This window comes from Carex rostrata, chromosome 28, assembly GCF_964058835.1.
Source record: "Carex rostrata chromosome 28, lpCarRost1.2, whole genome shotgun sequence".
Taxonomy (NCBI): domain Eukaryota; kingdom Viridiplantae; phylum Streptophyta; class Magnoliopsida; order Poales; family Cyperaceae; genus Carex; species Carex rostrata.
The window spans coordinates 2,557,614-2,584,867 of NC_135945.1; the positions used below are offsets into that span (position 1 = coordinate 2,557,614).

General features: G+C 31.2%; 2 protein-coding genes across 2 annotated transcripts; one reads left to right on the forward strand and one right to left on the reverse strand.

Moving 5' to 3' along the window:
- Window positions 1-20,567: 20,567 nt before the first annotated feature.
- Window positions 20,568-22,829, reverse strand: LOC144545499 (vacuolar protein sorting-associated protein 36-like). The gene is given in 9 exon segments (XM_078294068.1): window positions 20,568-20,656; window positions 20,797-20,932; window positions 21,043-21,112; window positions 21,234-21,291; window positions 21,599-21,643; window positions 21,646-21,691; window positions 22,162-22,365; window positions 22,566-22,712; window positions 22,824-22,829. Coding segments are annotated over 9 exon segments (801 nt in total).
- A 441-nt stretch (window positions 22,830-23,270) lies between these two features.
- LOC144545963 (ubiquitin-NEDD8-like protein RUB1) lies at window positions 23,271-26,787 on the forward strand. The gene is made up of 4 exons (XM_078294511.1): window positions 23,271-23,363; window positions 24,268-24,527; window positions 25,321-25,421; window positions 26,768-26,787. Exons 1-4 carry the CDS (start codon window positions 23,271-23,273, stop codon window positions 26,785-26,787), a joined length of 474 nt encoding a protein of 157 aa, XP_078150637.1.
- Window positions 26,788-27,254: the final 467 nt, after the last annotated feature.

Sequence of the window (27,254 nt, forward strand, 5' to 3'; positions counted from 1 at the left end):
AAAAGGAAAAGATCTCAGATAATTCTCATCATCGATCAATGGGAAGAGTCAAGACGGAGCGTCATGGCGGGTCCACAAGCCAACAGTGAGGAATATGACAACCATAGTACCATACACTCCCTGCCAGAACCCCTTTCTCAGCTAGCTAGTAAATCAATGTTATTGATGGGACTCAAATTCTCATAAATATCATTGCTACCAATGTTCTCGGGAATAGTTGCGTGGTTGCTTATACTTGGACCGGGTGCAATTGTATTATGATTATAGCTGGAAAGTTCCATTCCCTCCGTTGAATTCGCATTCAGGTTGACAAATAAATTATCAGGATCCTGCACTTTTGTATTCTGATCAAACATTTATGTAAGAATACAAAAGTATAGTTCATTATATTGCATGAGCGGAATTAAAAAATATTGATAGGGAGGATTGAAAATTAAAATGCATAATGTTTTGGATGGAATTTGAATTCAACCATAAAAAATAGACTATAAAATAAAGCTCTAACCACTAGATTAAAAGTAATTATTTGATGTTTTATGCATGAAAGGGACTAGACTATATAAAAAGTACTAAGAATAAGTTTTTAACATCCCAATTTTCCAAAACATGGAGATTTATCTAACTTCAAATAATGTGTGTTTCAAAATATATATAGCGACAGGGATTTTCAATTATATTTATAAACCTATGTATTCCGGTAATTTGAAACTAATACACCACAAATATATATGAATAATTATAGCGGAAAAATATGTAATTGTAAAGTTCCAAAAAAATTGTGGATTTAAAAATTTAGAAAGTGTTGAAATAAGAAATTATGAAAATAGAGTAACACATTAAATTTTTCATTTAGGTCCGCTAAATTAGTTACATATGTTCATTAAATTTGATTTGCTTAATTGTAAAGTCATATATTGATTACAAAAATTTACTCAACCTTGGGATATATAAAGATTTTATTGTAGCATCATGATAATTAAAATATCCTTACATATTCTAATTGCGCTTAAAATATGCTAAAATAAGCTAAAATATGATAAAATTTGCTAATTACGCTACATTGCACAAAATTAGGCTTAATTATGCTAATTATGGTAACTAAAACTTAATTACACTAATCAATCAAGCATAACCTAATTACTCTACATTATACTAATTTAATTAATTAAAACTAACTAAACCTAATTTTCACTAAGTACAACTAAATTATACTAATTTTGGTACATTACTAACTAAATTGTACTATTTTTGCAACTATTTTGCAATACAAATGAATTTTTAAAAAATTATAGGGACTTGAAAATTTGAAAAGAGGAGGACGAATCTGAGAAAAAGAGCCAAAGTGAGAAGAGTGAGAAGAGTGTGAAATTTGTGAGAATGAATTTTGAGAAATTCGGCCAACCCTCCACACATATATATAGGCTCCAAATAGCCAATTTAATTGGCGATTTGAAATAAAAATCTCAAATCGCCAATTAAATTGGCGATTTGGTTAGTTTTGAATGAAAAATTCAAAACATGGATAAACGTGATCAAATATATTTTAAGTTGGATATTAAAAAAAATGTCGGTTATCGAATTGTCCATATTAAATAACTGTGACATAACTGAATTGGTTGTTTTTATTGATATATATTGATTCTCAGATTCTCAGTCGATATCAAACGGAAAAGGAAACAAAAAACGTCAAGTAAGAGTAAAGAATATATTCCCACCAAGTTATGCTAAAAGTCTCCCATTTTTTCAGTGTAAGTCCCCAATATCATCAGAGGAAACACAGCACTCCCATAAACTGAGAGCAAGCCTTGAGACGATCATGAACAATGTCCAAGATGGAGGTACATTTGATTTCTAGAAGCAATAATGAAATTTTGTGGTAATGTTTATTTTACGTTTAATTAACAAAAAAAATTCCCAGAGGTACATTTGATTTCTTCCCTAATACATTTTAGAATCTTATCCGTCTTTCTCGATGCTCCTCTCCATGTAATGTACAACTACTCGTTGCTCCCCTCTTACAACCCTTCTTTTTTGAAAACTAAATCATAATGTATTCTATGTTTGATGAATCTTGGTAAATATTAGTTCCTCCATAGAATAAAATGTACTCATACCGACAATGAAGTAGAAATTAAGCTCTATGATCCACTATTGCACTAGAGTATTAAGAATTGAAAAAGAAATACTAGAATATCTAGAAAAACGAAGTTCAAATGAACTCATCTACTTGTGGTTTGTTACACCATTAGCATTTTCTTCTTCTTTTACCCAATGATATTTTGTTACCATTTATTATCTGATAGTCTCAACAGCTAAATGAATACAAAGGTAGGGCCCTCTTTTAACGTAATTTAATGGAGAATTCATATGAGTTCCCCATTCGTATTTATGGTAATAAGAGCTTAAATCCATGATTTCTTGGAGATTATACTAGCAGTAATGCCAATTTCAAAAGAATAACTAAGGTACCAAGGAACTAAACAACCAGTCATGTCTAGTTATAAGAAAATATTTTCCACCCAATTCATTAGTTTGATACTCAACGGCAGCCTATACCACGAGACCTTCTCCATTTTTACATTAATTGTCAATTAATTTTTTTTTTAACTGTTTAAATTGTACAACAGGTGATAACTTTGAAAATGCTACAGGGTACAATAATCAGGAATTTCTTGAGGTCAGTCAGGACGGCATAGAATGTTTTCATTAATCAGTGCATTATTTCATTTTTGGTGATCTTTACAAGTGACAAATTTCATTCAACTTATTGTTACCTAATGGTCATTGTGTAAATTGTACAGAGACAACTACGGGGACTTAGAAAACATTATTCAGATGCCGACATAGAAGAGGTAAACAATAAGTTACCTATCCTTTAAATATTAGGGAACTCTCTGAGGTTGTTATTTGCTACTATTTGCAATTAATGATACAGATATGAAAACAGCCACCCAGAATATTTCTGTTCTGTGCTCCCCCAGTAATAATGTACCGCAACATCATTCTCCAACACCAACCTCAAGCATTACTAGTTTTTGTATGCATGATCTACATTCTATGCAAAAAATGGTTCACACTTTTAAAAATAATTAATCTAGCAATACAAGCAGTTGTTGTGAACAAGTCCGAGGTGAAATTATTCTAACTGTTTTCTACCATTAAAGATATGTGTGTGTGTGGGGGGGGGGGGGGGGGGGGGTGGGGTGTGTGTGTGTCTGTATTGATTTGCTACGTTCCACATTATCAGTAATAAAATGGGCAGAAGTATATGTTTTCTCCTTTCTAATTGCTGTTTGCTCAGGTGCAGAAGCAACAAATGAGGGACAAGAATACATTTCTTATTTTATGACTATATTTTTTTATGGTTAGTTACCCAAACACTTTTTTGTATCTATTTTGGGTCTTGCAGGGTTTTTTTTATCGGATTAAGAGTGAAAACTTACCAGCTGTAGGCCCAAAAGAGCACAGTACTGAAGCACCTGTGAGCAATATGTAAGAACTATTCCAAAAAAAATCATTATCGGATGCATAACTAATCACAGAAACTGACAAATAATCCTGGAACCATCAAATATTTTCATGTTATATATTTTTGACACTTTTGATATCCATTGTAAAGTTAATTATATTACATTAATTAAAATTGTTGATCAGCTCCAGAACTGAAAAGCCAATAAACAATATATGGAAGAAGCATAAATTATGGACTTTAATTTGGGACTATGATAGCTATAAACTATTCCTGTCTTAAACCTTATATTTTAGTAATCATACTGATGCACTTTTACTCCTATGTTATCATTTACTGCAATGTCATGTTTATGTTTATTTATTCTTCAGTAGGAAACGCCCTCGTTGCACTTACACAAACACAATGGCAGGTGGTACATCCACACAAAGGCAAGAACTGGCCAAAGTTGAGGTAATGGTAGAATCATGTACATGTTCATAGCATGCTTTAATATTCACAATCCAGTTTCTTCCATGCATTACTCATTTTGCAATATAAATCAATGTCTTGCCATGCAGTTCAATGCAATGAACTCAACTACCTTTTGAGGCAGATATTAGGATCGAATGCAGAAAAAGATGAACCAGAGTTTGTATATTCATTTAGAACAATGATCCAAAATAGCGGCAGGGGCAAACTATACTATTAAGTAAAAATTCATGGTTTAAGTAGGTAATCTAAATGAACATAGTATTTTGTAAAAAAAATGTGATTGAACCTAGTATTATGTCAAAAGAAAAAAAAAATTTATGAATGTGTTTCATTTCCTGGTTAATTTTTTTTTATTTTAAATTCATTAGGTTCTTCTTTAATTCTCTCTTCCTTGTATTTTTCTTTTTCTTTTTCTTTTTTTTTTGGTTTGCCAATGAATCGATGATTTATACATTTGTCTTCTTGTGCAGATGTTGGAATCAAATTCATATGGAGGGGATACTACTAAGTTGCATGATATTACCTACAGAAACTGTATAGAGTTTGGAGAGCAAAGTAGTCATCATGGCAACTGCAATGAGAAAAATGATGAACAGGGTTCAAACCAAATCAATCTTGCAGATTTTCCTGAGTCATGCACTTTTGAAGAACTGTACAACTCATCAGATGATCACGAGGTAATATATATACAAGGACATAATTTATATTTACTTGTTTAGAAATTTATCAATATATTTCATTTGATGTTAAAAAAATGTTAGCATATAATTTGCCTTTTTATTTCATCCCGTAACTGTTGGGATAAACTCAGTAATACTGCAGCTTTGTGCCAGTATGCAAAAGATTGAAGAGAAAAGAATATTTTTTTGAATAGAAACAATGCTTTATTTCCTTTCTCTTACTCAGTTACATAGAGTTCTACGATATTTATAACAGTACAATGTTTCTAAAATAGACACCCACAACTCTCTAAATTAAGCACCCACTACACAACCGGCTAAAAATAACTAACCACTATGCCTACTAGTTCTAAAATAATTATGCTTAAAATAACCAATGCCTAAAATAACAATTGCAGTTTTCATACGTCTAAAAACTGCTTCTAACTAAACTAAACCTATGCAGAGATCATCTAAAAATAATTTGAATTAATTTTCAACAGTAACAACATATACATGGGTTATTAGTTCTTACGATTTTCAAGAATTCAATATTTCAATGTGATTTAATTGACTTTTATTCTTTGATACTTTTCATCTAATTGATTAGGCTTGTACTTTTTGGGCATCCTGCTCAATATATGATCTATACTTTTGTATTCTTGTACAGGGGTATGAACAGAATGTGCAGGACCCTTATAATTTCAATGCAAATTTAACAGAGCCAACGGAGAACGGCCCGTACCTTCCCTTCTGCTATGCACCTACTGTACCACCAATTACTGATCAAGGCACATATAATGAAATCCAAGAACAACAGTTTCCACATTGTAACACTCAACATGGGCAGGTTAAAAAGATTCTTTCTTTTTCTTGTTAACAAATTATCTATATTACAATTGATGTTCAACAAACGTTAGCATATATTTTTCCTTCAATTTCATCTGGTAAATACCTATAGGTTATACTTGTGATTACTTAGAATTCAGTATTCCCGTGCGCTTTCATTTATTTGCTTTCATCTTCTTTTCTCTTTGGGCATCCTGCTGAATATAATGATTACACTTTGTATTCTTGTACAGATGTTTGAACTGGATGCATATGTACTGGAGCCTAATAACCATAATATAAATGCACCTGGTCCAAGCACAAGCAATTGGAGAACTACTGAGCCTGAGAACATGGATTTGATGAAGACCATGGATTTTATCAACAATATGGATATGTCACATTATAAAGATATCCTGGATTTGATCAAACAATGATAGCGATTTGTCAGATACCACTGATTGGAATAGAGTTTAGTACGCTGAGTTTGTTGCAGAAGTTTTTAGGTTATCTTGTGGTCTTGAATTTATATTAGGTATGTATGTTGATGAAAGGGAACCAAATACGTTGTTACTCCGAATGGAATAACAGCACCCTCTTTTTCTCCCCCTCTCTATAAGTCTCCTATTTTTAGAGAGTGAGTTTTGTTTAGAGAGAGAGTGCGAGGAGAGAGATAGAATTTGTATTTATTTTGTGGTACATTGATACTGTTTCTGAAAGGTTTTTCATTATTTTCTGGTGCTAATTGTTAAATTTACATTAGGGATGCAGTCAACTGCTTTCTATTTTTTAATTGGCTGAATAATTTAGGTACCTTCCAATTATTACTGAATTTCCTATTTTCTCTTTCAACACTTTAATTATTATATTTCTTTTACTTGAAATTAATCTCCTAACCAATTATTTTAGCCCTAATTCTATAAGAGCTGAGAAAACTAACTAGAATATTTAAGAACCTTGGTTTAGTTTTAAAATAATCGACAGTCGGTCATTATCTGAATTCCTAAGTATCTCAGAAGTTCACCCGGTCGAGGTATATGGCTTTAGAAGAATAATGATCTCTCTATTGTATTGTAGGTCATTCTGATGCAAATTGGGTCAAAAATTGTGATCCACGATCTACAACCGGCTATTGTTCGTTGGAGGAAATCTCACGATATCGGGAAAAAAAAAAAAGCAAGAAGCAAACAGTTGTAGTAAGATCAAGTGTCAAGACGAAGTACCGGGGTATGACGGCTACCGCAAACGAGTTAACATAGCTTAAACAATCATTAAAAGGCATCGGAATCAAACATGATCAACTCATGAAGATGTTTCGCGATAATAACTTGCCTTGGGTTTTTAAAAATGAGAAAAGAATAATTGAAGAAGGAGATAATAGTTTATAAAGAATATTCTCTCTTTTTCTCTAGTTTCTTTGAGGTCATGTACAAATAAGTTCTCTACTAAAAAAAAATTAAATATATGAAAAGGTTGATAGTTTTTTTTTATAAAGTTGCTTTTTCTTCCAGATGTGTTTTACCTAACAATCGACCTTTGGAAATTTAATGGATACACAGTCATTCCAAGATGGTAACACATCAGAGAGCTTCCTCTTGTAGCTCTTTCGTGTCATCAACTCATCATAGAATGTTTGTTCTTTTCTTTTCTTTCCTTTTTTCTTTTACAAAGCAAGAATTAAACTTGCATTAATCGTCTCACAGTATGAATTTTAGTCAAACATATACATCACTGCAGCACTTAATTGATGTTGTAAACAAACCAATTTATTGTTATTTCTTAAGAACATTTATTATGATCTTTTCTATTCTGGTCCCTTGAATCCCATTTTTTTTTACATTGGTATTCTGCATTGAAAATAATTAAGCACATTAAATAATTGTGCATACATATACATGTTTAATATTTGCTTAAATAAATTTCATTGCATTAATGAATTAGTGATGTTTCTTTTATGAAAAGAAAAGAGAGAGAGAGAGAGAGAGATGAATGTACCTGAGAAAGGACCACTAGGGGCTGAGCTTCTCCCTCAGGAGGTGGTGGAAGGAAGGGAGAGATAATAGTGGCTTTTCTCATCATCTTTTTCTGGATGCGGTTGCACAGCGCTTGTGGGTCCACTATCCCCCTTCACTGTCACTAGATTTTTCCCCATCTCCACTTCCACCCCTTCAACCCCTGCTCATCATTTCATCGTCACAAGTTCAAATTTACATACAAACAACCAAATTTTAATTTGTTGGTGGCTTGGAACATTTATTTGGTTTTGGTTGGGTATCTATCTGGACTGAATTTGTACTGGTTTACTATAATAATCTGAGCATTGTGTCTGGTATTAGCGGTGGTGTATAGAACTGATGGGATTGTAACCAGTAAGATGTAATTTGATATTGATTCCTTGTCTGGTTGTGACCACACTGTATGGTCTATGGTGTGCACATATCAGTTTGCATCCATCACCAATCATGTCACTAGTGATGGTGCGGAGATGGGGATGGGAGGCTTCGCATTTGGCAAGGTTACATTTTTTTTTTTTTTTAAGTTTTATTGGGGAGTCCAAAAAGATGTCATCATGTTTGGAATTAGAATATATTACTATATCCAAAAGGTACATTAAACCAATCTAATTTAGAGTGAATATGCTTGCTTTTTTTATTTGCCAAAAACCAATTTTCTTCTTATTAATTTATCTTCCTCAAAGAGAAAAAGAGAGATACCTTTGCGCACACTTGAGAATGGATCCCTGAATCTTCTTTGCACAGCCAACACAATGCAAATCCACTTGTAGCACGACTGGAGGCGGCGGTGCGGGCGGTTCCTCTTTTTTTCTCGTCTTCTCCTTTTGCTTCTTCCTTCTCTTCTTCTCCTTTTGCTTCTTCTTCCTTATTCCCTTCTTCTTTAACCTCTTCCTTAGCCTCCTCCTCCTGTGTAACAAAAAGAAATTAATTTTCTACTTCTGAACTATTAACTAAACTATAAATAAAAATTCTGAATGCTCGTCAAGCTCGTTACTTCACCAATAAAAAAGACATGCAACAATGAGATTTAGTTTAACATAACAATTTAGTATAATTAAGGGACATATATGCATTGATACATTATCTTCTTAACTTGTTCACCCATTGGAAGACTGCTGAGCTTACTGTGAACTGATAATGAACAATGGAGGGGGAAACAGTGCAGGCAACAATTTTAGCTCCTAATGCTTTTTTATATAAACAAACTTTTGCAAAATGATGTAGATCTTAAAAGGATGCACATAAAATAAGATCAATGGCTCCAAATCCACATGCAAGGCACAAAACCAATGCAACTTTTTTGCCTCCTCAGTCCTCCCTTAAATGATTTGTTGCTTTTCTCTTCAAAAGCGGATGAATTGAGTAGAGGAAGAGCAAAGCTGTGGCAGAGTGCCTCACATTTATAGAGGAGCCGTAGGATTTGGCATTTAAGAGGAAGGTTATATCCTCTCCATTTAAATTTGAAATGGATGTGTTCTCTCCGTATTAGCATGCTTGATGCTTGTATTTTATCAACGTGCAGATCGCACTCAGTAAACTTTAAATTCTATATATTATGCTCAGGTGCCCGAAATTTTTATTAATACCCAAAAGTAATATGAAATTACCAGATCTACCCACTTTTTCGGTGGAATTCGAAAATTGCCCCTTCTGGTGACTAAATAACCGGACTAAGACCACCTTTCCGGTGATCTAGTCACCGGGTCCAAGAAAAATACCCGGTTACTAAATAACCGGAAAGTTTGAAAAATACCCGGTTACAAAGAGATGAAATACAACCTTTCCGGTGATTTAGTAACTCATTTTTTTTTACAAAACAAAAAAAAAATTATTTTTTGTATTGAAATATTAGAAATGTTGAATATATTTATTTAAAAATAGATGAAATACAATATAATTTGATTTATTAGAAATACTGCAACAAATAATCCGGATCAACATTTTTCAGGTCAGATTTTTCATAGCTATAAGAAAAATTAATATATTTCTTTATGTGTTATTGGAAAAAAATAAATATGCTTTGAATGTGAGTTATTGATAGCAGTTCAAAAGTCACTTCTAGGTAATACATAAAATATTGTGATCCTTCTAGTACATTTAATTTCTAAAAAGTTGTATCTATTTTGATAAAAAAAATTTAATATCAATCATTAAATAACTTAAAGTTTTTATTTTTTTAAAATAGATATAACTTTTTAGAAATGAAATGTACTAGAAGGATGGCAATATTTTTTGTATTTACTTAGAAGTGACTTTTGAACCAGGATTAATAACTCAGAATCTAAGCATTTTTATTTTTTTCCAATAACACATAAAGAATTATATTAATTCTTCTAACAGCGGTGAAAAATTCGGCCTGAAAAATGTTGATCCGGATTATTTGTTGCAGTCTTTCTAATAAATCAAATTATATTGTATTACATCTATTTTTAAAGAAATATATTCAACATTTCTAATATTTCAATACAAAAAAAAACGGTTACTAAGCCAAACAAACATATGGCCACTTTCCGATTATTTAGCAACCGGATATTTTTCTTGGATCCGGTGACTAAATCACAGGAAAGGTGATCTTAGTCCAGTTATTTAGTCACCTGAAGGGGCAATTTTCAAATTCCACCGAAAAAGTGGATAGATCCAATAATTTCATATTATTTTTGGGTATTAATAAAAAATTTGGCTCAGTTGCAGACTGTTTAAATAAGTCTATCTTTAGATCCTATACTTTTTTATACAAATGGAATATGAGATTTTTTTTTATGAGGATTTGCTAAATACTATTTTATTAAGAATGCAAAGTCAAATTTAAACATATATCAAATTAAAATATCTATTTTTAGAAATACTCTATAGTCTATGAATTTATTGATAATATATAATCAAGTGGCGTATCATATTTTATGTAAATAAATGCTATATTATAGCTTCATAGTTTTATTATAGGCGAGCGGTTTAGCACATAAAAAATAATAATATAGTAGAGTTATAACGGAATTATAAAGGACTGTTTTGGACAATGCTATAGATTATTTAATCATCCCTAGTCTAATGTATCGACACAAAATTAAGTATAAATGGAGGGAGAAGGTAATAAGGATTGTTGGAAATCAGACGTAAGTATCATAAACGTTCACTTTTTAGACTATAAAGAAAAAAAAAAAAGGAATACTTTTGAGGGTGTTTGTGAAAAAGCCATTGGTAAAGTGGCAACTGCCATGGTCACAGAGGGATCCGACTCTGCTTCGAAAAGCAGCTTCCTACATGATTTCTTCAATGATAATCACTTTTTTTGGTCTGCCCATCCTGCCCGAGATAAAGTAACTCCATTCTTTATTACTACGAACTGCAATGCCCGTAAGCTTCATACATGGGAAAAGATTTATTATTCATAATATATATTTTTGTCATAAAGTGATTTTTACATTAATATATATGTGAGTTGTTTGTGTTTTAAACAAAATAATATTTAAGAATTGGAAATAGCTTTGCATTCTTATATAAATAGTAATTTGAGAATTTGTTTTAACAAAATATATAAGTAAATCATGCATTAATTGCTATTTGCTAGGTTTGGGGCAAAAAAAAAATATTTTAGTTGCACCATAAATTTCAATATTTCATAAAAAATGCATAATGCTGAAGGTTAATATGGGGTTTGATGATTTATTTCCGATATCAAAATCTAAGAATCAAACTGAGTACGGAACATAAATTTAGTCTCACGAATTATCAATAAAATACACAAAAATATGGACATCCGACTGGACCTAAACATTATATATTGTGCTGACAATGTTAATTTTTTAGAACTAAACTTTGATCTAGTGGTAAAATTAATGTCTTTCATATGGCATGTAACATGTTAAAATTTCTAATAAAAGATTTCTTATGTGCAGATATTAAATAGTTGTGGTTTGATCTTTAAAAAAAATAAACGGCACTGTTAACTTATGTAATTTTACAGTAAAACAAATAATAAATCATATATTTTTGGTTTTTTGAGAAAGAAAGGTAGATGTCTAATTTCCTAACTTTTACTGTTCCAATGGAGAGGAGAAAAACCCAGCAATGGAGAGCTTGGAAATTAAATCACGAAATGCTTTCTCCATTTTACTGTTCCAATGGAGAGGAGAAAAACCAAGCAAGTGTTTAAAATTTGATTAAATTAAGTGATATAAGAAAGAAAACAACAAAGTATAGTGGAAGCCATGTTGGTCCAACCAAATTCAATGCTTAGCGCTTGCTGAGGAATTCAATTTAATTATGGAAATTGGCCCGGGTGAATTATCAAAATGACACGTGTCTCAATTTTCATAGATCAGGATCTTGGAACTTGGGAGCTTAAGTCAAGGTATGTGCTCAGCTTTTGATCGTTAAAAATTCAATTCAATTGAAATTATTAGCATTATACATTAGTTTTCAAAAATCACAAATAGAAAATGATGTAGGAGAGTATAATTTCTTAAGCACTAAGAAATTTAATGTAGTTCAGATAATTGACAGTACAGACATTCTTTATTACTACGAACTGCGCTTTTGTAGTTTTGTTATTGCAATGCCCGTAAGCTTCATACATGAGCCACTCAATTCCCAATATTAGAGTCTCTACAGAAAAGATTTAATATTATTCATAATATATATTTTTGTCATAAAGTGATTGTTACATTAATATATATGTGAGTTGTTTGTGTTTTAAACAAAATAATATTTAAGAATTGGAAATAGCTTTGCATTCTTATATAAATAGTAATTTGAGAATTTGTTTTAACAAAATATATAAGTAAATCATGCATTAATTGCTATTTGCTAGGTTCGGGGCAAAAAAAAAATATTTTAGTTGCACCATAAATTTCAATATTTCATAAAAAATGCATAATGCTGAAGGTTAATATGGGGTTTGATGATTTATTTCCGATATCAAAATCTAAGAATCAAACTGAGTATGGAACATAAATTTAGTCTCACGAATTATCAATAAAATACACAAAAATATGGACATTCGACTGGACCTAAACATTATATATTGTGCTGACAATGTTAATTTTTTAGAACTAAACTTTGATCTAGTGGTAAAATTAATGTCTTTCATATGGCATGTAACATGTTAAAATTTCTAATAAAAGATTTCTTATGTGCAGATATTAAATAGTTGTGGTTTGATCTTTAAAAAAAATAAACGGCACTGTTAACTTATGTAATTTTACAGTAAAACAAATAATAAATCATATATTTTTGGTTTTTTGAGAAAGAAAGGTAGATGTCTAATTTCCTAACTTTTACTGTTCCAATGGAGAGGAGAAAAACCCAGCAATGGAGAGCTTGGAAATTAAATCACGAAATGCTTTCTCCATTTTACTGTTCCAATGGAGAGGAGAAAAACCAAGCAAGTGTTTAAAATTTGATTAAATTAAGTGATATAAGAAAGAAAACAACAAAGTATAGTGGAAGCCATGTTGGTCCAACCAAATTCAATGCTTAGCGCTTGCTGAGGAATTCAATTTAATTATGGAAATTGGCCCGGGTGAATTATCAAAATGACACGTGTCTCAATTTTCATAGATCAGGATCTTGGAACTTGGGAGCTTAAGTCAAGGTATGTGCTCAGCTTTTGATCGTTAAAAATTCAATTCAATTGAAATTATTAGCATTATACATTAGTTTTCAAAAATCACAAATAGAAAATGATGTAGGAGAGTATAATTTCTTAAGCACTAAGAAATTTAATGTAGTTCAGATAATTGACAGTACAGACATTCTTTTCTCTCTCTAGATCTATCCCTCCCTTTTTTTCTCCCTTTTTTGTTCTTTTTTTTTTTTTCCTTTAGGCTTTAGGTGGTCATTTGTAGATACACGTAGCTGTAAGGGTTACTATTGGCATGGATGGAGCTAAGCAAATTTATAAAATTGGAGAGTTATCTGACGTGTGGGTCCCTGAAGAACTCACACTGTTATGAAAGATGAAGCATTGGACCATGCATGGTTCGGAGTCTGTCTATTATACACCGGGCAATATTAATTGGGAATGCTTTGAGATTCACACTTTAAGAATTTAAACGGTTCAAATTTATCAAAAAATAATTAAAATTTTGAGATTATTCAAGTAAATTAAATAGACTATAGCCGCAATAATATTTGGGTCATATGTCTTGTGGAAAGAGTCATATAAAATTATAACAGTATTTTGGTTAATAGTTATGTAGGATTAATGTATAGCAATCATGTTACCAAATTTCATAATTTCATTGCTTCACTAGTTTGGCATTGTCTTATTCATATTCTCAACACAAAGAGAACCTCTGTACCCACAAAAGTTATGTGGTTCCAGATCAATTTCAGCACAAGTCTGATATGAACAAATTTCCAACTATCAGTCATTTACATACAAACTAATCATAAAGCCAGATAACTAATAAGGTGATGGACCTCAAGATGTTTTCTTATAATTTTACCATCTGTTATATTTTCTCATTCAAAAAAAATATATATATAACAGATAGTTCAAATGTCTCTGTTTTTGGTCTCTATAATACAAAATATTTATTGTATCTCTTGTTTCCATTTTTTTTAAACATTAATAAATTAAAAGTTAAAAGACAAATTTAAATATAAAACTGAAATTTGATCGACATATATTTCTCTATCCACATATAAAAAATTACAATATTTCAACTTCATTTTGATCGACATCAAGAGATTGTAAAAATACATTGATATAGATAATTATGAACATTGAATTTTCAACTTATTGATTCATATAAAAACAAAATAAAAAAGTAATAAATTTGTTATATTTCTTTTTGAAAAAGACATGAAAATAGAATTATATTTTTGAATTTTTTTTTTAGTGTGGACATCAAGCCTTTCTCAATGCCATTCTCTTCAAGTTAATTTTAAGATTATTAAAATGACAAATAAAATTACTTGCTGCAAAACTATACTTCATAAAAAAATTAAGCTTCCAAGCTCATTTGATTTGCACATCATTTATGTACTCATCCATTTGCTCATACTTATTTCTTTGTAATTTATCTTAATCGGACGGCTATTGTGTTCTTATGCTCTCTTATTATTTAAACGGAATGTGTTTGATTTGTCTAAGGTTAAAAAAATTACGTAAAGCAGCATAACTCTTTCTACAAAAATATTCATATAACTTGTGCTAATTTTCCCTATATACAAGTTTTTAGTATTTCAAAAAAGATATCATTAGTTTCTAAAATTTGTTGAACGTAAGATTAGTTTATAAAAAAATGCTCTATTTTTGAAACTTCATATTTCCTTTTAGATTTTCACTTTTCGGAGTGAAGTCCGAATAACAATCTTTATTTAAATAAATAAAAATAATCTTTATATTAAATAACTGTCATTTTAATTCAGAATTACATTAATCACATTCATCTCCTATGTTATTGATGATTAAAAAATTAAAAACTAAGGAGGCTATTCCTTGTTAATTAGCCTTCTCAATCCATTCTTGTTTTGTTTTAAAGCCGTTACTCAACTCATGTTTGAAGATATTCGTGTATGGTTGGAATTTGGTTAATATTAACTTGGACGTACATCAATTGTATATCCGAAATTCACCAATAAATTAATAGTATTTAGTGTTAATTAGCAAAAAAATAACGCAAAATCTTCTAGTATTGTCAATTTATTTTGAGTATAGGGAACAACCAATTCGCAATATGCTAAAATAGCAAATTTATATATTTTTTAGTAAAAATGAAAATTTATAATTTTTTGTTAAATATTTGTGTTTTCTCCAACATCTCAAATGATCAAATATTCTAAATTTTAATTTACAAACAAAAGGGAAAATAAATTAGTAACATACATATTAACACTATTGGAAACAGACGATATAATATATATATATATATATAATAAGACACAAATTAAAAAGATGGACCACAACATATAGGATGCATGAGTTTTAAATAGAAGTCGCATGAAAAATGTAAATGACAATTTAATGATACAAAAGGATAGAGAACTATCTTAGCTTTTAAAGGAGTTTTTGTTGAAGATTGCGTTGTAAATTAGCATTTGCTACTCTGAATTATATATTCAATTAATTTTGGAAAAGTAAGATTTGTTGTATTCTCTTCTTTGATTAGCCTATTGGGTTGGATTGGTGGTTCATTAAATGGCCCTGAATGGGCCTAAATTGGGATTTGGGCCGAAGTAGGATCATGATCTTCAACAGGTTGAATCCCGCACACACAAAAATTAATCTAATAGGGCACAAAAAAAGAAAAAAAAAAGAGCATCGTCTCCATTAACTCAAAAGATAATCTTTTGAGTTAACGTATCTCGGCCATCTGATTTTAAACAGAGACAATCTGGTCACAATCTATAATTCGTAACTCTTTAATATAAAATGCACAGATCTTAAGGCAGATCGGACGGTCCATATGCATTAACTCAAAAGATTCTTTTTTGAGTTAATGTAGAGGATACGAATTCGATCCACCTGGGTCCGCATCGTCTGCATTAACTCAAAAGAGCATCTTTTGAGTAAATACATCTCGGCCATATGATTTTAAATGAAGTCAATTCGGTCATAGTTTATAATTCAGAGCTCTTTAATATTGATGTGAATTTAATCTGCACGGATTTTAAAGTGAATTGGACGGTCCAAATAAATTAACTCAAATGATTATTTTTTAAGTTAACGCAGAGGATACGAATTCGATCTACATAGGGCATGAAGCATGGTCCACAGATTCTCGCCTTCTGATTCAACAATTTTTTTAATATTTTTCTTTTATGTTTGTCTAAAAAAATTACAAAATATATTTCAGATTTTAAAATTATTTCTCATACTATTTCTTTTTCGAAAATATAATTCTCTTTATATATTTTTCTCAAAAAAATTATAAAAGTATACTTATATTTAAAATAATTATAAAATTATATCTCATTCTAAAAGTCTGCCCATCCACTAAACATCTTGATTCTGATTCCGTTCCCATTTAAACATAAAACTTAATAATTCTTGATACCATGACATGTATACATTGTTCTTTATTTCCATTGAAGATCCTTTGAAATTTCTCACTTTTTCTCCTTGTTTTTAATTAGCAGTTCAATTATTTGATCAATCTAATTGTTTTCATTCACTTCTCTTTGTCGTTTCTCCATATCAAGCAAGAGAAGGACGGTGTCAGGTTCGGGACCCACGAGCAGATCGAAAAGAGTGAGCAAAATAAAGGGATAAGGGAGTCTAGTGTAAATCGGAAGCCATTACTCTGATAAAGTGCTCTGATTTGCTCTAATCTTGAAACAGATTTGAGAGTTCAGATAATTTTAAAGTACTAGTAATCGTTTCCGTGCACGGCAACGGGAGCAAATTATGTAGTAGAAAACATTAAGCTCCTTAATAAGAAGGAGAGATAATTTAAATCAAATTTGTAGAGAAAAATAGTTAAATATTATATTTATCTATAAGATAACACATGTGAACTCTAGTGTAGTGGTAATAATTTTGGCATCAACAGAACTCAACTGGATTCAAATCTCGCCTTCAGCAGAAAAAAAGAAAAATGGTGCGCGGTGCACATGCTCGGTCCGCAGGTGCCGTGCGTAGTTTAGAGGCACGCGGTCTACGGGCACTGGGTTCATATGCGGCGCATCACTGGGATCATATGCGGCGCGACCAATGCATACTTAAGTGTTGAAACTCATAATTTGAAAAATCCACCTATGTGCGATCTAAAAATTCAACGGCTAAGCATTATTCCGAAAAAAAAAAAAAAAAAATCAGGATCCTTCCTTAATAAGGAAGAGAGATAAGTGCATAGTGGAGCACAGTGAGGATGCTTGCACAAAATGGATCGAGGCCCACAAGCAGTGCCTTCGTGCCGAAGGGTTTAATGTTTAGAAAATTTCCTGACCTTGTATAGGCTACAGAGAAAGACCGGCGGTATATGAGTTCCCTCGGTAGATATCAATAGAACTCCTTACAATTAAACCTAAGACGGCCCACTCAGCCCGGTTCGGCCCAAAGGATTGAATTCCCTTCCTAATGTAATCTAACAAATATATAACAGTAATTGCTAAAGTATCACTGACGAGTGGGTCCTTCATGTAATTGAAGCATTTGTCCTCCGTCCTCACGTATTCATATTCTCTGAGGTATCTCAAACTTTGCGTGATTTATGAAAAATTGCAACCGTTTAAATACGTTCTGCACGAATCTCAAAGCACACATAATACTGATCCCCTACATCACGCCCGAATAGGCACCGGACACGTCAGTCACGCAAAAGTTGAGATATCACAGAGGATTCACACTCCGTTCTCACTCGGCCTCTGTAAAACGGAAGTAAATCTGCTGTTATTCAGATCTAATCGTTCAAATTTTTCCATGCGCGAATCTCGATTAAAATGTTCTTTCTTGCACGAATCTCAACATTTTAAACGGTTGGGATCGGAATAACAGCAGATCTATTTCCCTGTAAACAAGTTGGCCCAGTCTTTCCTGTTCGTTTCTCCTACCTTGTACCGCTTTCTTCCTCCAAAAAAAAAAAAATTCGCTTCTCTCCGTCTCTCTACGTTCAGGTATTTATCTCTTCCTCTTTCTCTCTCTTTTCTCATTCAATTTAGGGTTTGGAATCTCCGGCCAAATTTCTACTATTTTTTCTGCTTTGTGCTTAATTTTAGGGTTTAGGGTTTTGTACCAGTTTGCTGAAATTTGTAACTTCTATTTATTCGCTTGCTTCTAAACAATATAAGAAATTGTCATACATAATTATGATATGGTCGTTTCTTTTTCAATTCAACTTCTCGATTTGTAAAGTAATTTCCTTTTCAATAAATTGAAGTGAAATCAATGTTGTACTCATTTTATGCTAAATTGACTTAGCATTTCACCGAGCTTTGTCAATGGCAGTTTGGTACAAATGAATCAGTTCTAGTAGACTTGTCATACCAAATCTAAAGTTCGGTACAAATCTAAAGTGACCTGAGCTTTGTCATTTGTCAATGGCAGTTCTGATTTCCTTGCCATACCAAATCCAAATCACCAATATGGTAACCAAGACAAATACCCTTTACAAAATATGTCAGATCAAAAATACATTCCCAACCCAATTTCACATGCCTTGCACACCCAATTGCTTTTGTATAGTTAATTAGTTAACCCTAGCTATGATTAATCTAACATTTTATTTATTCTTCTTCCTAATTTCTTCTCTCTTCAGTAATTTTGTGTTTGGTATAACTTTTCTTCAAAGTATGCAATTCTTCTATTTTGGATCCTTAACTTCTATTAAAGTGTGCATTATTCATCTATTAACCAAAAAAACACCCCAAACTCATCATTGGATAGAAAAAAACAAAATTGGGTTGCGACAATAGGGTGCTTATTTTTAGCTAATTGTCTATTGGATTTGTATTTCGGAGCTCAAGATGATTAATATTGGGATAATAGTATAACAATCCTGTACCATTTTGGTACCTGTGATTTCCTGTTACCCCATACCCCTTACCGCTTTTATTTTTTATTTTTTTGGCTTATTCAGATTTAATTGGTAATCGGTACTGTGTCAATGAATACTGCTCTGGTACAGAACTGCTGTACCGGCTTGGTACTGTACCAGTCAGGTCTAAACTGGTTTTTACTGTATTTATCCTCCAATCTGTTCATTCCTTTCCTTAAATTTCAGATTACTGATACAATGGCTGAGAACCAGCAAGTCAGATTGCATTTAATTTTAAACTCACAATTCACTGCAAATGGAAATTCAACTGGAAGTGCGTCTGATGTAAAACCAAAGAAGAAGATCTGCTGTGCATGCCCAGATACGAAACGGCTGAGAGACGAATGTGTAGTAGAGCATGGTGAGGATGCTTGCACAAAATGGATTGAGGCCCACAAGCAGTGCCTTCGTGCCGAAGGGTTTAATGTTTAGAAATATTTTTCTCTCTGTTTTTGCATCCTTAGTTTATACTTTATAAAGAGAAGTTATAGGACTAGGATGAGCGATGTACAATAAATTTGACAAGCAGAATCTTTCTGTTGAGAAATTTAATGGTTATTAATTTCTGGCTGGGATAACCCAATAAGCTAATTTGCAATTTACAATTATATAAAAATTTCTGGTAAATTGATTTGGAGCATTAGATCAAGATCTGAGATGATAGATTGGAATGAATTACAATTGGATTCAGGCTACACTATGTACACTAATTGAATAATTGTTTAGGCAACTACTTCATAAAACTGTATTTGTGAAATTTATGTTGAAATTAATACTTTCGTTATAATGTTATTCTAAATTAATATTAGTGATGTAGTATGGCAAACTGGTACATAAGTGTTTTGGGCCACAGGTAATATTGATAATGTATATATAATAACTAAATTAAAATTTTGAAGGAGAAAATATTATAAAAACAGTTGAGAGGTACCTAAAATATTCATACTGCTAAAAAATAAAAATAAAAAAAACACTTGACTGCATTTATTTTACTTCGGATTAACTCACCACTTCATTTATTTTACTCCTAGTTTAACTCTTATTTTACTCCTTTTATTTTAAAATTTGAATTAGCGCCAAGTTTAGCCTTTAGCCGAAATAAAAATCAGCTCAGTTTTAACTCATTCAGTTGTTCAGCTCGTTTGTACAAATTCGGCTCTTCCCGGCTGTATTAATATATAATCTTCATCTAAAATTTCTGAAGTTAAAAAAGACCAAGAGACGCCTAAAAAAATATGAACCCTAAACCCTAAACCCTGCTGTATTAATTAATATAAAAAAGACTAAGCTGTACATCAGATGAGCACAAAAAAAATATCACATTTGATACAATTATGGACTAAAGTTATCCTCAGCATGATACAGTTGTAGCCTGTGAGGTTTAATCCTGGAAGCAAAAGCTTATGTCACACACATATATTCAGCATATATGTGAATTGTGAAAGATCGATAAACCATGCTATATGTAAAGCCATTTTCAATTTTATAAGAACTACAGTGGTCATCATATAATGAATCTAAAAAATATGTGCTATATGTAAAGCCATTTTCATTTTTATCTAAAAAATATGTACCAACTTAATCTGATGAAAACTTAATAGAGGCATGCAACACCAGTATTTCACCAAACTTCAAAGACTTACGAGTATATATTAGCTGAATCAATTTCATTGAACAGATTGATGTAGAAGTGAAGGCCTTCAGCACTGACATCCCTGCACAGCAGGCCTAGTTTGTAAGAAAGAATACACAGTTTAATTAATTATGTTCAAACATTTACAAGAATACACAGCTGTTATCTCTTTTAATTCATGTAATTCTTTTTAAGCAATAGATTTGAACATATGAAATCAACTCAGTTCTAGTACCTCTGGTTTCAGCACTTAAAAGATGCTCCTTTGCCAAGGCTGGTGCAATCCCTAATGTCAATGCTGCATCGCTGGGGCTTATTCCTTTTCTAAGAGCATCAGGCTTCTGTGCTAGGGATGATATTATGGCAAAGACCTAAGAAATAAAAAATAAATAAATAATATAGCTTTAGAGAATTTCTCTTTTTCATTAAACTTTAAAGCAACTAAAAAACTAATGGAACAATTTAAGAAAAATATCAGTACCTCATCATCACTGTGTGACTTATTTTGAATCACTTTCACCCCATTGTTAAACTTTCTCAGCATTACTGGGCTGGTTGTCATAACACCAAAAAAATGAGGAATTTAGAAACCAACAAGAAGAAGTTTCTTTTTTTCTCCTCCCAAAATTAGCTGAGAAATTTAGAGCAATTGAAATTTTAAATAGAACTTACATGTCAAATTTCTCCCATAGGGCACATGCTTTCAAAAGGTCTTCTGGTGACATCAGCTCTGAAAAGATAGAAGGGAAATTAAATGCAGACAGTACTAGGTCACTGAACTATTTATGATATTAAATTGTCCATCACAAGGTTGCAAAGAGGTAGATATAAGGAAATTAATCTTCTGTTATTCCGATCCCAACCATTGAACTTCATCATTATTCGTGCATAAAAAGTTTTCTTCATTGAGATTCGCACATAAAGAACTTTGAATGGTTGAGATCAAAACAACAGGACCCTGCTATTCCATTGGAATAACAGGGGATTTATATTCGTAGATATAAATATGCATGAATTAACAATAATATGATATATACCTGTTCCTCTAGCTCGGTTGAAGAGACAATAGACATCAACCAAGTAATCATTCCACCTGCCTTCTCAAGTGATACCTTAACAAAGTCTGCAAGCTAACAAAGATCCAAAAATATAAAAAAAAGAAAAAAATAATAATTCAGTGATTTTGCACATTTCTGGATTTTCTTTTGTCCTTCAGGAGAAATGCTGCAGAAGAAAACCTAATAAATTCTCTAAAGTGGATCTGACAAAGATACTAGTTTCCCTATGAATTACATCATACCACAACCATGTGCTTACACATCATACATCTCCAAAACACACTGAATGGTTAGTTTATTTAATGTATGGGATGCATGCTGTGACAATTTTTTTTTTAAGTAAAGGTTGGAGTCAAGTCACTTAACTATTTAATATCCTTGTAATACAACAAAGGATTATTCCTATCCGGATTTCAAATCTGTGACCTCTCACATAAGGACCATGTGCTTTTGCCACTAGATCAAATATTAGTTCTTGCATATATGCTGCGACAGTATATGATTATTTTCCTTTTTTGAAGAAAAGAAAATTCTACATGTACCTGGCATGAAAGTTGTTGGTGATACAGAGCGCCAGCTGTCTCTTTCGTGACAGGCGATGCAATACTGACAATCAACAACCAATCTTGCATGTCTTGTTTTGAAACCGTTTCTTCATCATTTGAATTACACTGAGAATTCGAGCATGTAGCTAGTAGATTTTGGGGCATTTTCTCTGCTAGCTGCACCATCTCCTTGGCTTTACTCTGTACAAATAACAATTTTTTCAATTTTTCTCAATAATCCAAGCTACTTACATCCTCAGGAACACCTTGACTATATTATTAGGGTTTATTTTTAAGTACTTGCTGTCTCATTTTCTTCTTTTGTGACATCCTAAGCAATTAACCTTCTCCTTGCAAATAAAAGGAATTAAGAAAAGGAAATAAAAAGGAATATCAATAACCATGAGGGCATTAAGATCCTGAAATGCATCTTGGAGACTCTTATCCGTGCTCTTCCAGCTCTCCTGCTCATTCCTAAGAATCCCAGAAACGCCCACCACAGCCATTGTTATTTTTAGATCATATATATATATATATATATATAAAAGCTATTTGCACTTTGGATATGAGAAAGTAGGCACAAGTTAGGATTTGTATTTCTCTTTTTGAGTTATTGGGCCTTCAAATAGCCGAAGTATAGATCCAAAACCAAAGGTTACTCTCATATGAAGAAAGCAGTGTTATTAAAAAAAGAAAAAGGAAAGATGAAATGTTGTCCCCATGGGGCAATAAGATATGCATTCATTTTTTTATATATATTCTCCTTGATTTAGATAAAAAGAAAAATGTAGAAATATAAATAATGGACACGTGGCAAGCGAGGTGCTAATTTTTGGGTATTAAATTTAAAGCCCCACTAAAATTGTTACATTTTGTAAAACTGCTTCTTTAGTAAAAAACTAAAAACGGCTTCTATTTACCCTCAATTAGATATTTCATTCTAAACTTTAATTCTATTTATTAACTACACAAACCGACATATATATAACTCTTATATATACTTCGACAAACGCAGCCAATTTGTTCTTTAACCACAAATTATTATATTTGAGAAGAAAGAGAAAGAGATAGAAAAGTCAATTAATTAATTAATTAATTAAGAGGAGATGCAAATTTTTGTAAAAACACTACGTGGGAAGACAATTACGCTTGAGGTACAAAGCAGCGATACCATTGAAGATATCAAGAGCAGGATTCAGGTATTCCTTAATTTACACTATGTTTTCTACGATTTTATTTTAATTAGGTTATTAATTATTCATGTTTTTTAGACAATTTGCACACACATAACAAGAACCCACAATTTAGAAACAATTTTGTTTTATGTGGAGAATCAACAAAGGTAATATCCTCTGTATGAGAAGTCGCAAGTTTAAAATCCAAATGAAAAAAATATTTATGAATATTAAATAGTTGCGTGTCTTGGCCTCCAACTTTTACTTAAAAAAAATTGTTCTGCTTGTCGTTCATAATTTGGCATTTTTTCAACTAAACCCAAAAAAGCTTCATATATTAGTTGCAAATGTTTTTTTATGAAGTAATTAGGTATTAGCAATTAACTAAAAGATATGTTCAAATGTCTTCTTTAAAATTCTAGTAACTCAAAATTTAAAAGTTAAATGTCAAAATAAACTGTTAGATATAATCTAAATTTTATCGATGTAAAAGGTTATGATGTGGATACATTTTGCAAAGATATACTGATGTATTGGACGTTAAATTTCAAGTTATTATTCACATAATAACAAAACTGAAAACGAAAAAATCATATTTTTGTAATCTGTATATAGAATAAATAAATATTATTTAGGCAATATAACCTTTAGATTTTTTTATTTTTAGAATATTTGTTATTAATAAGTTAAAAAATAGAGTCACCATGCCGCACAAAAAATGCACAAAAATTAAAGTCATTTGAAACCTTTTTCTAAAAGAAGTATTGGTGCAAAATAGAAACAACAAACCCTGTATTATAATAACTTGCATCTAGTTTATCATCCTTATCATCCCCTGAATAATTCTTCCTTTGTTCACCTTTCTTCTCCCTGAATTGTTCAACCAAAAACTAAAACAAAAACAAAAAAAAACGGGCTGGAACAGGAGGAGGGATTGGTAATCTCGGCGAACCAGCAGAGGCTTATATATGGCGGGAAGCAGCTCGAGGAGGGGAGAACTTTGGCCGATTACAACATCCAAAGGAATTCGACACTGCACCTGACACTCAGGCTTAGTGGTGGCACCACGATCAAGGTCAAGACCCTCACTGGCAAAGAGATTGAGATTGATATCGAGCTCACTGACACCGTAGATAAAATCAAGGAGCATGTTCAGGAGAAGGAAGGCATCCCTCCCCTCCAGCAGAGGTATTATCTTTGTATATATCCTTTAATTTAAGTGCACATGTAGATACAGTTCAACCTGATCTCCATATCTTCGTTTTTAATGTGCAAATAGTCGATCTGAACCGTTAAACATGATCTACATGTGGAAATTAATTACTTTAGATAAAATTTACATTATTTTATTAAAAAAGTTTCTATTTCTTTAGATAGTTAATTTTAAAATTCTAGACCATTCGAAAACATAGTGACAGGATTCACTAATAATTCGGATTTGAATCCTCACCAAAGTAATATACATATTATTCGGTTATCTGAATTTTTTCTGAATAATTTGCGAATTTTATGTTTTTTTTTTTTCAAATTTTGCCTGAACTTAAAGAAATAAACTTTTTTTCCTCTATTGTGGAACTAAAATTTATGATCCGGAGTTAATGTATAATTCCGAATTATTTTCGAATTACGAACTTTTGGTCCTCTCTAATCTTTTCCAAATCATTCATTTGTCACTATGTTCAAAAGTAATAATTTTCTACATATCTTAAAAAAAAAAAAAAAAAATTAATACATAATACATGTTGAATGATTCAATTTAATTGTTTGGACATTGAAAACGAAAATAATAATTCATAGTCCGGATCGATCCGAAATAGACTGTCATTAATGGTATCATGATCTGTATAGAGTATATGTGTACGTGTCATCCCAGCAATAAATTAAAATAATGCGTACTTTAGTGCAATTGTTGTATGTTTCGCATGTATAATTAAGCAATTAATCTTAATATACTGATATTTCTCTCTTTCTTTATGTAAAGGTTGATTTTTACAGGGAAGCAGATGGCTGACAACAAAACGGCTGCAGAATATAACATCCAAGGTGGAGATGTTCTCCATCTTGTTCTAGCTTTGCGTGGCGGTTCTATTCTTTAAATTATAAAATGATCATACTATTAATTTTACTGTATTCAATTTGTACTGTAGAATGAGAAACTTTTAATCAGTAACTTTTAGAGGATATTGCAATGATTTATATGTTATCTTCATAACAAGTAGGACAAACATAGAGACAAATAGAAACTATGTTTTTTAATGGTCTAGAATTATATATATGCTGAAAACAACTGTTTATTTTTTGTGTTCATTTTAGTATATTTTGGGCATTTTATGTTGTCTTTTGTCATGTAAAAATTTGTTATAATATATACTAATAAGGTACATGGGCCTGTACTTTTGCTCAGCAGCAAGTACTTGGGTTGGAATATTTTAGAACAAAGTTTAGAAACATAAATATTATTAAAATTAATTTCATTCTATAACTGAGGCAGAAAATAATAAATAGCCAATACATCTAGCAAGCATGTAACTTTTTCCCTCAGCAATACATCAGAAGAAGCAGATAGTCAATTACTGTTCTAAACTTGATACATATATAAATTTGTGAATGCCAAGAACTAGCCTTTGGTCTAGTAGCAAAGGCACATGGTCTCTATGTGAGAGGTCATGACTTCGAAACCCGGATAGGAGAAAACCTTTGTTATAATAACAATGGTATTAAATAGTTGGATGGCTTGACCTCCAACCTTTACTCAAAAAAAATTTGTGAATGCCTTATTGGATGCAAATTTCATGCAATTTAAATATTATTTGATGATACTTCACTGATCATTAATTTGAAAATATTGAAATTTCAAGTAACTTAATTAATCTATGATGAGATGTATATTAAAATCTTATCATTGATTATAAATTAATATGATGTGTGCGTAATATACATCATCTTCATGCATATAAAGTTGGATTTTGAATTTTATGGTTTACTATTAGAAATATTGGATTGCTATATTAGCAATTGCTTTACAATCCTATATGAAATTACAAATGTAATTTATAATTTATTTGTATGTTGGATGAAGATGTTATAAAAATGCTACAAGATTTTAACAAGCCTTATATATATAACTTACTCAACATTATTTTCCTTTAAGACACTATATATAGCATTAATACTAAACTTATTACTTAAACAATACCAAATTTAACATTTTGCCTCCAAGAAATTGCTAAATAAAAGTAATTACAAATAGTGAACTTTTAGAAATATTAGATTCCTCACTTAGAATTGCGTCATAATCTTATTGGAAATTACAATTGTAACATCAATATTTATAATTTATTTGCATGTTGGATCAAGACATTATGAAAATGCTATAGCTAGGTAGAAATTTAACATGCCAAACATTTCCCCACATTATTTTCTTTTAGGATACTGCATATATCATTAGTACTTAAACAATACAGATTAATTAAATATGACAAGAAATTGTGCATAACAAGTAATTAAATATTGAATACGAAGAACTAACATTTTAAATATGTTTACCATAATTACACAAAATAAATAAAGTAGGTAAATTATAACATTTTACAACAGTTCACAAAAGTAAATTAGGTAATTTATAACATGAATAAAAAAAATAATTGTCGATCTAACTGATAAATGACCAAGAATAATGCTATTTATGTCTTGTTATTTTGAAATTGTATTATATTATTCACTAAAGTATACTGTAAAATAAGCTAACAAAATCTTGCCAAAAATATATACATAAAAACTAAAACTAAAATTTTTCATCAAATATTTTGCGAATATTGGTTTTCCAATAAAATAACAAATTCAAAAATATAAACCCTCTAAATAATCGCATCACCTAATTATATGTCTCCATTTTTTCTTTCTCAATTTCACCAA